The sequence below is a fragment of the Pholcus phalangioides genome, unplaced genomic scaffold, assembly GCF_987345545.1.
Source record: "Pholcus phalangioides strain wild (caught in Gottingen) unplaced genomic scaffold, Ppha-v1.0 ptg000003l_1, whole genome shotgun sequence".
NCBI classification, from domain to species: Eukaryota; Metazoa; Arthropoda; class Arachnida; order Araneae; family Pholcidae; genus Pholcus; species Pholcus phalangioides.
The window spans coordinates 50,874,493-50,889,275 of record NW_028301596.1 but is presented as its reverse complement, the minus strand read 5'-3'; the positions used below and the strand labels follow the sequence as shown (position 1 = coordinate 50,889,275).

Below are 14,783 nucleotides of genomic sequence, written 5' to 3'. Positions count from 1 at the left end.
AGAGAGTAGAACTATCGGAAAACTCGCAAAAGTTTCGAACCTATGAAAAACGGCCATTGCTCTCTCTCTCCTTCTTTCATAGGACCTTGTATCATTATAGACTTGCAATCTGGAATTTTTTCTCTTACTTATTTTCCCCTAGGAAACGGTTTCCCTATATTCCAATCCCCAGGACTACAGGACGGGAAAAATAAACTAAATTCCCAGATATTCCTGGAATTCCAGAATTTTTTTTGGCCGGAGGCAGGTTTTAACAATAAGGTAAAGATAGAGAAGAAATACATGTTCGTTCATTGTGAATACGGAATTCCGCCGAATCGAAAGCCCACTTTCATAGTTTTTTCCCCTCTTCTAAATTTATGGTAATCAAACGATAGTTGGAGTCCTCAAGGGAATAATAAAACTGATCACGAAGTACAGAATCGAGAAGAAAATTTTTTCCAGAATTGTGGGCAATTTCATTTGAACTGGTTTCTGCTGTATATGTTGAGCACATGAGCTGAAGAGGGTTCGTGCCTCGTAATTTTCTAATACTTCCATGAATAGAGCTGCAAATTGCGAAATTTCCTGAAAAAAAGAGTAGAAAACACATTATTCTTAGAAATGCATCGTATTCACAGGACTAAATCAATACAGAAATTTGTGAATTTGTTGATAATCAGTGTTACTACCCAGTGACTGGCGTCGGAGCCGGGGGTGCTGTGGGTGACCGAGCACCCACAGAACTTTGTAGAACAGGTTTGAGCACTCCTAGATTTAAATCACAAATGAAAATTTCCGGCATAAAAATTAGTCTGAGCACCCACGGGTATCGAACATTTCCGACGTCTATGTTACTATCATTCAGTTGAAATACATTTACTGCATCGCATTTCATTGTAAAAATTCTCGTCGGCTATAGACATATAGTTTAGGAGGAATACTAATTTCTTGAGATCCTCTATACGTGCGTAGCAAAGCTGTTTTTTGACAATTTGATCAATTTGTCTTAAGTTTTAGCTGTTCGAAAATATCGTTACATTAACTCTTTCCCCGGCATAGTAGAAATCACTAAACCCGCCGATAAAATACCATATCTCTTTTTTATAGTGAGTGGGCTTTCTTACAATATTCAGTAAGTGCAGCAAAGTATAGCCGGGTTTTCCTACGAGCAGGTTTTCTGCGCCGCGTGCAACGTGAATCGCCCAGCGCGACCAACCCTAGTAGTAGTGAAATGTGCGTTTCTGGGCCGTAGAAGCGTCTATGGGAGACGTCGCATTTTTCCATGCATTCTATTTGCGAGATTTGTGTTTTATTTGAAATTTTCTTCTTGCGTCTTTTTCGTCGACCAGAACCGGATTGCATATATTTTCTCGATATGGCATCACTCGCTATTTTATCTCTCATCTCTACAAACCTATTGTTGATTGTTGGTTTTAAAACTCTTTTCCTGCATATTTTGTTTTTTGAAAAAATCTATTGTACTAACATAAATGGGTGTGATCTTTTTCACATCTTCGTTTAACCTTTCACCTAATTTTTTGAATGTTTTCAAGAATACTTCGACTGCATTTTTACCCCAGTAATAAAATGTGAGTAAAGGGGCCATTCTAGTATTACGTCAGCAGAATTTTAGCCAGTTTTAACCCTTCCCTCCAGCAAAATTTCGTCAGCAGCTTAGGGGTCATTCAAGTATTACGTCAGCATCGAGGGGGAGGGAGGGGTTTCGGATTTGCTGACTTTTGATGACAAGGGGGGGGGGGGAGTTTGAAAGTTGCTTAAAGTCATCAACCACCCTTTTTGAAGATATGAAATATTCTAAGCTGCTGACGAAATATTGCTGACAAGGAAGGGGGGGTCAGTGTTTTGCGCTGACTTTTGCTGACAGGAGGGGGGATCAAAAATGACTAAATATCTGCTTAGGTAATACATGAATGGCCCCTTAGAATATTTCATATTTTCAAAAAAGAGTAGTTGATGACGTCAGCAACCTTCAAACCCCCCCCGTCATCAAAAGTCAGCAAACTCCCCCCCCCCCCCCCCCCCCCGATGCTGACGTAAAACTTGAATGACCCCAAAAGTCTATAATTTTTTACAGCAACTATGGAAAAGCTTATCGGCTGGTGGTGTTCTTTCTTCAAAGTCTTACCGCTATTCCTATAACTAGAAGACTTGTTATTTCACTGAGAAAAACATTTGATACAGTATTTGATAGAGTACTGTAAACGACACTCGGAATCGTAAAAATTTTAACATCCGGTGAACGAATATTCATATGAATATTTCCAACTTCCAAGTCTTTCGTGTGACCGAGAATCACAGAGGGAGCAACTTGAATTTTTCAACAAAATAAACTAGCTCCTAGTATTTGTAATTTGTAATCAAGTTTATCCGCCATCACGCCGCGCGCGGAACGAATATATGTTTTGCCCTCTCTAATCTAATTTTCAATAGACGCTTCTACGGCCCAGAGAAACGCACATTTCACTACTACTACCCTTCCACTCACCAATAAGAAAAGTGGTACGTCTGTTTTATCTACCAAGTCCACATGTTCGATCGTAGGGAGAGAACATAGACAACAAGTTCTTTCTTGACGAACCTGAGGGGCGACCACCGGTAGATGACATGCTCATTTCCAACCCAACTATATCGCTAGTAAATTTCTGTATGTCGATATGACCGAGGTAAAGTAGTGGTTATCCGACCCCCAAGCAACTATATCGCTAGTAAATTTCTGTATGTCGATATGACCGAGGTAAAGTAGTGGTTGTCCGACCCCCAAGCAAGACTATATTAAATTCTCTATTTCATACTTTGTTCAGGTGATTTCAAAGTCCTGATCAAGATCTAACACAATATATCGACAAACAAAAGCTCATAACGAACGCATAAGATGTATTTATAGATATGCAATTTCTCTCGATTCACTTGCTGATCAATACATGATTCAATTCTAATCTCGAGTAACTCCATAACATATTTTCTACCGGGGAATTCGGGATTTACCCGTATCTTTAGGAAGAGTTATCTCACAAGACACGTTTTCAGCGTAGTTATTTTTTCTGATTATCGTAGGTAGTCGAATAGCCGCAGCAGCATTTCAATTCCAGCTGTATGATCAACATATCATCCCCTGCAGACATCAAATCATCTGGATTCAAGAAGCAACTGACGTCGTATTCTTGCCCAATGCAGAAATCTTGTTCGTGTTCTTCCCGGAAGATTTCTCGAGACGGCGACTTCAGCACCCGCAACCTGAATCGCGCTGACACTGGAGTTTTCGGCGATTTCTTCAACAAGAGACTCAGATCGAGCCTCCAACCACGGTCTCTCTCATCTTTCATATCCAACTTGACCTTGTACAGAGTGATACACCACTTGCAGTTGCCATCGGTCGGGAAGTCGGGGCTCTTAATTCCTTCCTCGTCCAGTTCGTATGCACTCTCCTTCCAGAAGATGAAGTTTCGCAACCTCCAGGTGAAATTGGTCGTCTCGACATTGAAGGTCGTAGTGCAGTACAAACTTTCCGATCGCTGGCTTTCTTCTTCTGATGGAGTGCCCATTCTCACACACATCGAATGTTTATCTGAAGAAAACTCCACACGCTTGATTCAACCCCACTCACTCTCGGGCCAGTCATCGACCATCTAAATAAAGCCCCTTAACATTACCATTTGAATGAATCGATGACGTTCTGAGAATAAACGTATGTATTACAGATCTGAGTCCCCAGATCGACTCCATTCCCAGTTACAGCGTCCCCATGTTAATTTATAGCCTTCGTAACGGCTATCAAGTAGAAATATTTTAATTTGCATTTGTCCGAAATAGGCGAGAAAAAATTCCGACTGTTGCGCCGTCATTCAACACTGATCATATATCAGTGTTTGTCAACCTTTTTCAGCCCCCGATACCTCCTTTGAACCATATTTTCTTCTGGTGCTCTCGTCCCCTCGCATTATCCAAGTCCCCCGCCCTCATCCCAGAGCGAGACCCTTTCTACTTATCGCATTGAATTTAATCAAAACTAAACTTTATAAAGAACATCGATCTCTGGAACTTTGGTCAATTCTGTATCCGGAAGGGGGATGGGCGTGATCACCCCCCCCTTCTCCCACACACCCTGCTAGAGCTGAGTTCTATGGAGGCAATATTTCTGTGAAATACGGGACGATCCACCTACCTACACCATAAATGTACACTCCCGACACATCGACCTAGGTCAAAGCCTCCTAGATACTACTAATCTAGGAGGCATGACCTAGGTGAGCACCTGCCTGGAATTCAGTGGAATTTTCCGCTTGTGGGGAGTTATATGCATAGCCATCTCATCATCATGGATTCCCGGGAAAAGCGATGTTTTAGCCGCCGCCCTCCCCCCCCCCCCATACTTATCTGGAAGTACAGCTAACATATTTACGTTGTTACACTCGAAAATCATAGCGGTATATCGCATCATGTAGGTTTCCTATGGACATGAGGCCCCTGGCAATGCCCACACAGGGACATGGGTTAAGATTGCCTTGGTTGTATGGCCATCTATACTGGGTTCTTAAAGAAGTCACATTTTTTCTCTCCACTTGTCGTGGTTACCCTTTCATCTGATTTTCACCCATGGTCCCTTTAGAACATCCCACGACCGCAAGGATGGCCCCAGGTAGAGAACCACTGCCGCTGTAGCGTAGTGGTGAACTCATTTTTGCCAATGAGATAACAAATCATTATTCTTGATTAAATGATTTTTAAATTTAAATAACAATATATGTACATTCTACATTTTAGTTAAAATACTTTAGTGCCGACCACGTTGGTCGCACATCCTTTCACTATCTCGGTTCGTCTCTCTCTCTCTAAGTTCTTATCTCTCGTTAGACGACGGCGTACTACCTCTACAGGAGCAGGTGTTTACAACCGGCATATGTTTTGACTGCACCCGCCGGGGCAGTCCACATAAGTTCAAGGGGTAGGATTCGATGGACGTCACAGCTTCCTCCCCCCTTAAAGAAATTTCCATTGGGATTTTCACAATGGAAATTCACAATCTAAATTAACCACAAATAAGCTTATAAGAAGATTGCAATAAAATTATATTAACACTTATATAGGGGTATATTACCACTGAAGTACCATGTCAGGCAGATTGAGGCACAAAAAATTTAAAAAAAAAAAAAACATTTTTCGCGATACATTGCAACTAAATCACAGAAAAGTAAATTTGAAAAATAAAAAAAAATAATATGATACGTAGAATTTTCTGGGTTTATATATAACCGAATTCAAAATAATTTTTGAACAACACACAAAAAAAACACAATTCTTCATTAAACTCTGCAATTATAATGGAATAATACAACACAAAAAATAACAAGAAAAATTAAAGCATTCATACATAAAATTTTCGAAACATTCAACAAATTGCAGGTCATTCGGGAATATTACGACTTAGCACATCAGCATTCCTATTTTTGCGACCAGGTCTGTGCTGTATCTGAAAGTCATATTGTTGGAGTGACAATGCCCAACGCATCAGACGCTGGTTTGTGCTACAATTCTTCTGTAACCACAGGAGAGGATTATGATCAGTGACAATCAAGAATTTTTGACCATCTAGATAATAGTGTAAACGTTTAACAGCAAAAACAATGCTCAGACATTCCTTCTCAGTAGTAGTGTAGTTTCTTTCTGCCTGAGAAAACTTTTTGCTGAGAAAAAGTATAGGATGTTCTTCTCCTGCACTATCCTCTTGAGCTAAAATGACACCCATTCCCATATTTGACGCATCAGTCTGCACAATAAATTGCTTAGAGAAATCTGGTGCATATAGCACTGGTTGACTAATTAACTTGTTTTTCAAACAAGTGAAACTCGCATTACACTCAGGAGTCCAGATGATTTCTCCTTTCTTTTCTTTCCCTTTTAAAGCTTCTGATAACGGTGCAGCCAATACCGAAAACATAGGAATGTAATGACTATAATACCCTACCAATCCTAAAAACGCTCTGATTTCAGTTTTGGTTTCTGGAGTAGGAAACTTTTCAATGGCCTCTATTTTCGCTTCACATGGTTTCCTATACCCCTGCCCAACTATATGACCCAAATATTTGACATGATCTTGAGCGAAACGACATTTTGATGGTTTTAGTGTTATTTTAGCTCCCTTCAAGCGTTCTAACACTAATTCGACATGTTTCAGGTGTGTCTCCCATGACTCAGAAAATATAGCTATATCATCGAGGTATGGTACAGCGAAATTTTCGTATTCTCTTAGTAATTCTGCCATAAGTTTACTAAAGAAATATGGAGCATTTTTCAGACCAAATGGCATGCGTAGTGGCCTGTACGTTCCGAAACTGGTAACAAAAGCGGCAAATCTTTGAGCTGTGGGACTCAATGGAATCTGCCAGTATCCTTTGGATAAATCTAACAAGGTAATAAATTTTGCTGATGAAACTAATTCAAGCCTTTCTTCGATATTTGGCAATGGAAAAAATTCGGTGCGTATCACCTCATTTAACCGGCGATAATCAATACAAGGTCTGGGATCCTTATGTGGTGCTTCAACTAAGATCATTGGTGAGGTATAATCTGATTCCCCTACTTCAATTATTTTCAAATCTAACATTCGTTGAATTTCAGTTTTCAAAATACCATTCTGTCGTTGAGAAATCTTATACGGCCTAGCTCTGACGGGCTTATCATTTATCAACGTGATATCATGTTCAACCAGATGGGTCATCCCTGGCTCGTTAGAAAATATCTCAGAATATTTATTCAACAGTTTATGCAATTGTTCAATTCTTTGGGGATCTATACGTTCAAGCAAGTTGCTTTTCTGGACAATGTCTTCAAAATTGAAAATATTTGGATTGGTATCCAAATGGGGAAAATCTATATCATTGTCCGTGTACCCATCATTTCCTACGCAATCCAAGAAATTAATGCTCTCGGGTCTTTTGTAATACGGTTTTAGCATATTTACATGATATATTTGTTCTTTTCTATCCGGAAGCTTAACAATGTAATTCGTCTCGGACAGTCTATTTTGAATTACACCGGGACCAGTCCACTGAACTGCTAACTTATTCGGTTTAGAAATTGCAAAAATGAGTACTTCGTCACCTTGCTTAAATTCCCTTTTTACAGAATTTTTATCATACCATTTTTTTCTAGTTACCTGTAATTCTTCCATTTTGCTAACTGCCAAGTCCTGACACCTTTTCATCCTATTTATGAGTTTAAGAACATATTCTGTAACAGGACTTTCCTCATCCCCTGACTGTGTCCACTGTTCATACACTAATGTTTCTGGAGTTCTTAGATTCTTCCCGTGCACTAGTTCTGAAGGAGTGAACCCTGTACTTTCGTGTGTAACTGTACGTAACGCTAACAATGCTAGCGGAAGGTGTTTTTCCCAATCGGGCCCAGATTCTTCACACAGACACCGCAACAAACGTTTAATGGTTCTGTGAAACCGTTCCACAGGGTTGGACTGTGGGTGATACACGGAGCTGTGACTCACCTTAACCCCAAATCTCTGAAAGAATTCCGAAGTGAGAACACTCGTGAACGACGTCCCTTGATCACACTGTACTTCTTTCGGGAAACCTGTCCTGCTAAATATCTCGAGTAGTGCATTGACCACACTCACTGATTTAATATCATCGACCGGTATAGCTTCTGGGTATTTAGAAGATAGACACATGGCTGTAATGATGTACCGTTTCCCAGTTGGAGTCTCTGGAAGAGGTCCACAAGCGTCTATGTTAATTTTTGAAAATACTTCCTGAATAATGGGAACCAATTTGAGAGGTGCCTTCTTCTTTTCGTTAGGTTTTCCCGCTCTTTGACATTGGTCACAAGTACGCACATATTCCTCCATATCTTTATAACACCCAGGCCAAAAGAAATATCTCAAAAGCTTATCTTTTGATTTTGTAACTCCTACATGAGCCGAAGTGCTTTCATGGCAAAGTGCCTTAACACTATTTCTGAGTTCCATCGGTACTAGTAGTAGTTTTGTTATGTTTCCGAGGTGGTCCTCATGCATCTTAAACAACAGATTGTTTTCAAAAACATATGTCTTCTTCGCAGTAGGATTTACAGGCTTTTGGGCTAATGGCATTAATTGCCTTAAGGATTGACAATCCTGCTGCATTTTAGATAGTTTCTTAGAACTAACCTTCAACAAAGACAATTCCTCAGCCCCTTCACTGATTTCTGGCAATTGAAGATTATCACTTTCGTCAACAATAATATCTGATAACAGACGATCATCACCTTCCTCTTCATTTTCTTGCGCGCCTAAACAACTCTCCCCGAGAACTTCAACATTTTTCTCTTCTGGGATGATCCACTTATTAAACTTTGCTTTCGTTTGAGCCCTTGTTTCTACGGCATTCAACGCCTCTGGGGACAAAAAACAAGGCTTCTCACACCCTTCCAATAATTCCGCCGTACGGTTTCCTAAGAGATACCGCCCCTGATCTAATTCGTTTCTAATGACTGCTGCTTTGGTACATATTTTTCCAAAACTACCGCATAATTCAACATGTGCCAAGGGTAGGCACTTGGGATCAGGATCTAACGGCGTTTTAAGCCATATGTTTTCACCTGTCAACATATCAGGAGTGATAAGCTTCTCACAAACTATATCTATTGTGGCCCCCGAATCCCTCAAAATTTTCATAGGAATGCCATTTACTCTACCAAGGGTTGTATATGGGTCTAAAAGATCTTTTGACCCATCATTAACATAATTAACTGTACCCTCTGATGTTCGCTTCAATTTTGGGCAGTTCGGACGTAAATGCGATGGCGAACCACATTGATAGCATTTAAGGGACCTACGTTTCTCAAATTCTCTATGTTCTTGTTTTTGTAGGTCTTTTTTCTCGTAGTGAGCAGATTTATTAGGGAACTTTTTATCTGCATATTGCCATCTATTATTGCTATACTTTTTGTCCTGAGGGTTTTTCGACCCTTCTCTAACATTCTCGTAAGCATCCAATTTTTCGGCCAATTCATAGGGAGTGATAATTTTCGCCCACTCATCAATATAATGCTCTCTTATTTCCGGTGGAACGCGCCTTTTTATTTGATCTGTGACCATCAATTTTTTTAGCCCTTCAAAATCAGTCACTTGCAAACCTTCCACCCACTCATCAAAATATTTAGAAAGTTCAAAACCGAAATCCCGCCACGGCTTGGCTGAATTTCTCTGATGTTTGACAAATTTTAATCGAAAATTTTCTGGGGTCATTTTGAACCTGTTTAGGAGAACCATTTTGATGTGTTCAAAGTTATCAAAATTTTCTTCGGATTCCTTTGCTATAAGTTGTACCACGTCGGGTGGTAAAAGAGCCAACATGGCTGATACCCACTTTTTTTTTTCTACCCCCACTCTTTTGGCTTGCCTTTCAAATAAAGCAAGAAACAACGCGATATCCATTTCCTTTTCATCGAACTTGGGGACAAGCTTTGTCAGCTCATAACTTCCCCCACCGCTTCTTATATCGAAATCCAAACAACCTCGACCCTCGTTTTTTATTGCTGCTTCTAAGCGTAGTTTCTCTAATTCAAACTCCCTTTCTTCCCTTTTTCTTTTTTCTTCTGCTTCTTCCTCCATTTGTTTTCTCGCGAATTCTTCTTTTTTCTGTTTCTCTTCTATTTCTTCCTGAAGTTTTCTCTTAGCTAATTCCTCCCTAGCCTCTCGCTCTTCGACAATATTAAAAAATTGCCCCTTAACAAACTCTTCTTCAAAATCTGCTGAATTCATAATCAGTCTTTTTAGATCCAAAATTCTCATTCTATCATTCACATTCTCCCCCAACTCTTCCGCTAACAACCTCAAATCTTCTTTTCTAGCTTTTGCAAGGAATGCCATAGCTGATAATATTAGTTATACAAACAAACTTCAAAATAAAAGTAATTCAGCTATTTTTCAAGAATAATCAAAATATACAATCTACCACAAATAAATAAAATCAACTGCGGTACATTTTAAACAATACTGTGCCTCAAAAAAAAAATTTTGCCTTAATCATGGCACTTACCCCTTCGGACTTCGGAGAGACTTAGAACCTAACGAGATGATCTGATGATCCAACAATAACTATCACTGTCGCAAAAGTCACTGGGTGAAACTGCTGTTTACACACTACTCTACTTCAAGGCACTTATTGTTCTCCTGACGGAGCTGATGACCCAATTCCTCCAGAGTTCCGAGATTTATCCAGACGGCACGGATAATCGAATCTCTCAGCGGCACGGATGGCCGGATTTCTCCACGGCACGGATGGCCGGATTTCTCCACGGCACGGATGGCCGGATTTCTCCACGGCACGGATGGCCGGATCTCTCAATGGCACGGATGGCCGGATCTCTCAATGGCACTGATGACCAAATCTCTCAATGGCACTGATGACCAAATCTCTCAATGGCACTGATGACCAAATCTCTCAATGGCACTGATGACCAAATCTCTCAATGGCACTGATGACCAAATCTCTCAATGGCACTGATGACCAAATCTCTCAATGGCACTGATGACCAAATCTCTCAATGGCACTGATGACCAAATCTCTCAATGGCACTGATGACCCAATCTCTCAATGGCACTGATGACCAAATCTTTTGACGGCACGGATGGCCGAATCTTTCCCTACGGCACAGACGGCCGAATTCGAAACTCCTGTTGGAGACATCAACAGTCAAAAACTTTTACGAAGAGGAACATCAGAACGACGTGAAACACATCCAAACCGCTGCCACCAAATTTTTAGCTGTAGCGTAGTGGTGAACTCATTTTTGCCAATGAGATAACAAATCATTATTCTTGATTAAATGATTTTTAAATTTAAATAACAATATATGTACATTCTACATTTTAGTTAAAATACTTTAGTGCCGACCACGTTGGTCGCACATCCTTTCACTATCTCGGTTCGTCTCTCTCTCTCTAAGTTCTTATCTCTCGTTAGACGACGGCGTACTACCTCTACAGGAGCAGGTGTTTACAACCGGCATATGTTTTGACTGCACCCGCCGGGGCAGTCCACATAAGTTCAAGGGGTAGGATTCGATGGACGTCACACCGCGTATTACAGTTACAAGACTCAAAAATTATCAATGAACAGACTAATATTTTTATATTTGATATCATATTTGATCTGTTCAATGGAAAAATTGTAATATTTGCTCAAAAAAAAAACCACGATGTCATTAGGCATGTTTAGAATGTTGTCTGACGACACACTGACATTTACATTCAATACCGATCATGAACCAGGATCACAAGTTTCCCATGTGGAAACTATATCGCCTCAGCAATTTTATCCTTTATCTGCGCATGGCAGAACTTAATTATGTCATTTTAAAACTGTATACAAATCACATGTTTTATCATACAATTAATTACATAATCATGTACAATCAAGTACAAATAATGTAAAATCGTGTATAATATAAACTGAGTATTCATTGTGACGAAATGAACATCATTTTCTTGTTTATTCTTACGGAGATTTATTTCTTACGGAATAAACAAGACGGAGAATTCCGTATGAATTCTCTTAAGAAATTAATTTTTTCTGAAATGTTCAATATAACGTCCGCTTTCCAAGGAACTCCTCTGTATTCCGATCTGTATGCATATTAACTCAGAGAGAAGATGAAAAAAAAAACCCAAGTCCATCGGATAATAATGAATTAAATTTAGTGACTGTTAATCGGTTTTAATTGGCTAATTAATTATCAATGTTAGCGAAAAACTGTATAAATATCGTGTAATTAATAAAGTAGTTAGTTGTTTATTTATTATGAGGACTGAATGACATCAATGATCGATTGTAATAATTGATTAATATCGATAATATAACGTACATTTCTTTCTCTACCATATCATTTTTATTTCCATATGACATTACGTCTTCGAAATTGAAATAAAATTATTCAATCTCATCGTGGGTGATTTCTATTAATACAACAGCAAACAAAATCAATTTTCAGTTCCTGAGAAATAATTGGAATAATAATTACTCCTAAGAATTAATTGAAATTTAGAAAATTATAATTTTTTTTTCTAATTGAGAAAAAAAAACCTCCAAACAACACCATAGAAAAAAAAAATTTTAATAAAATTCCTGAAGTACTCGGATCCCCGAAATTTGCTGCATCACTGGATTTCTAAGACGACCAACAGGACATAAAAGAAAAATAGGAATTCAATATCTATACATTCTTGTTTTTGTTTTTTTTCTGTGATCGCGTGGAAAAATAATTCATAAGAATATACATGTATTTAAAGGTAGGGAGAAAAACTTCTGCTTCATTTGGTGAAAAACAAAATTGAGTTTGCGATGCTCCGCCATCTTATTTCCTTATCCTTTTTTTTTCGATAGGATATCATTCTCTCCCGGAAAAAAAATAATAATACGTGAATACAAAGATTCTTTCAACAAACGAAGTCATTTCATGGTCGAAAAATTCTCATTAGGATGTGCAATGCGAATAAAATATATTTATTTTTGTGTGTGTTTTTTTTATCTTATTTAATTTTTTTTTTCATGGAGAAATTTTCTTTTGATATCCGATGTAATTAAAAAAGGAAAACTTTTGTGAAGAACATTTTTCATCATTTACTTCAAGATTTATTTCTTATTAGATGTCTCTTCGTACCGGGGCTTGTATCTTCGAATTCTTTTGTATTCTTCTCTTGTTTTTCCTCTTCTTTTTTCTTTCTTTTGCGCATATTAATACGTTTCGAGTCTGTGTTCTTTCAATGCGAAGACTATATTCTCTGCTGTTTTCTGAAAAGATAAGACCCCCGCAAATCCTAATATCAAGACGAATTCTTAGCCATTCATGGTATTATATTCGTAAATAATTGTCTATAACGCAGTAAGCATCTGTTTTTTTTTCTTTCTTTCCATTAACAAAGTAATTAAAATGAATAAATACTACTCATAAATGTAAATAACTGAAAGATTTTTTTGAGAGCCTTCAGTAAACGTTATAAGTAAAGCTCTCTCTCTCTCTCCAAATTTACCGAACAAATAAACGTAGTAGACAAATATATTGATTTTGGCATAAAAATTGTACAATTTAAAGTCGATGTGGGATTTTTAAATAGTATATATCTTAAGGAAACAGATATTTTCCTTGATACTGTTCACGTTGACGTGAACTCGGAAAGAAAAGCCATCTAGTGTCCGCCGGGACCAGAGATATTGTTCTTTTGGTTGAGTTTCGTCAAATTTGGATTCAAGCCTATATGTCAGCACTTTGGTGAAGATTTTATAATTTACTGATAGGAGACTGATTGGTCGATAGTTCTTGAAATCCTCTTCTCCACTCTTTTTGTAAAGAAGAAACATCATTGAAAAGCCTTTACAGGTATTTAAATGAATGGTAAAATATATGGTTTTTTTGAAATCATAAAATACAGTCGAACCCCTTTTTAAAAGGTCACTTTTTGGACAGCAAAAATATGACCCTTTGAGCAGAGTGACGCGATAAACGGAGTGAGCCGTGGTCCCACTACCTCCAATCCCCATTGATGCATTCATGCACATATAAAGTCAACTCCTCTATATTTTAATTATTCCAGTCTTGGAACTTTAATTAATTCAAGTTAATTATATTAATTCATATTAAAGTATTTACCTCTACCTTAATTTTCTCTTCCATCCTATAATCGTGGAGTTTAGCAAAACGAAAGAGCCCAAGATAGAAATATTTTGACTGCAGTAAAAACTTTTTAATAGTTTGTATACAAAAACTATTCCTGTAATAATAATAAAAAAAACTATTTCAAGGTCATAAAAATGTGTTGAAAGGATTACATTTATTCGACCAGTAATTATCAATTAGAATTACGATTGAAATTGAATCACTAAAAGCACAGAAAGAGTTCGAAGATAAATTTGCGTTAATCTGCCAGATATTTTGCATTGATTAATTTGCTTTTGTAATCATTTCTTAATGATTAAAGTAAAATTTTCCGGAACATTATGGAAAATATAATAAAATAAACATTATGATTTTCACACGAATGTCTAGACGGCAATCGATATTTCACAAAAGCGACCCGGTATACGGAATGACGCATTATCTGGGTGACCCACTCACGAGGTTTGACTATATTTGTGAAGAAATTGAATTAGTTATTTTTTACTGCTTTATTGAGATGAAAGAATTCATTCCTTTTCCAAGCGAAGCTGAAGGATTCAATACCGCGACGCTGACGACTCTTTACAAAACATTACTTCGATACATTCTTCAGTATTAACGTCACACACCTTTACCTTTTCCACTGTGTTCATTCATCGAGTCATTGCTGAGTAAGAATTGTGTATGTCACAGGAGCAAAACGTTCCAATCCATGTAAGGGCATAAGCGTGATGATGACACTCACTTACACGTGCGTGAGCATGATCTAGTCGGTACCAGGAACGCTCATCGCTGTAGTTTTATGAATCCACTCCAGTGACTAACACATTGATGTTTTCTGCATTCCTTTAAAGACCGCGTTATTTCAGTATGTGAAAAATAACCAAAATCAAATACGAACTCAAGGCTCGCAACGGGCAGAATGGCTCAAAAAATTTTCAATCACCGATATCTTGGCGAAATTTTGTTCGAATTTAACGAGGTAAATTTACTTCTGTAGAAAAGAATGGAGCGCAAATTTTATTGATAGTTATTTTTGGATCGGGTGCCGCGAATTAATTTTAATTTTTATATTTCTCTCCGATTATCATTTTACGTGCTGCTGTTTGATGCATCTGATTAGACACAGTCAC

General features: G+C 38.1%; 2 protein-coding genes across 2 annotated transcripts; both read right to left on the bottom strand.

Moving 5' to 3' along the window:
- Positions 1–3,035: 3,035 nt before the first annotated feature.
- Positions 3,036–3,545, bottom strand: LOC149088778 (speckle-type POZ protein B-like). Its single transcript, XM_089252353.1, has one exon. The coding sequence runs from the start codon at positions 3,543–3,545 to the stop codon at positions 3,036–3,038; it is 510 nt and encodes a 169-aa protein (XP_089108479.1).
- A 1,859-nt stretch (positions 3,546–5,404) lies between these two features.
- On the bottom strand, positions 5,405–9,865 carry LOC149088777 (uncharacterized). The gene is made up of 2 exons (XM_089252344.1): positions 6,631–9,865; positions 5,405–6,402 (listed from the first exon to the last, which is right to left on the bottom strand). The coding sequence occupies exons 1-2, from the start codon at positions 9,863–9,865 to the stop codon at positions 5,405–5,407; spliced, it is 4,233 nt and encodes a 1,410-aa protein (XP_089108470.1).
- Positions 9,866–14,783: the final 4,918 nt, after the last annotated feature.

What these genes read in the sequence shown, in the direction of transcription:
- LOC149088778 (XM_089252353.1), bottom strand. Translation starts at nt 3,545, where the DNA reads ATGGGCACTCCATCAGAAGAAGAAAGCCAGCGATCGGAAAGTTTGTAC.
- LOC149088777 (XM_089252344.1), bottom strand. Translation starts at nt 9,865, where the DNA reads ATGGCATTCCTTGCAAAAGCTAGAAAAGAAGATTTGAGGTTGTTAGCG. An exon ending in GATTTCTCAACGACAGAATG is followed by an intron (nt 6,403 to 6,630) that starts GTATTTTGAAAA and finishes TTACCTTGTTAG; the next exon opens with ATTTATCCAAAGGATACTGG.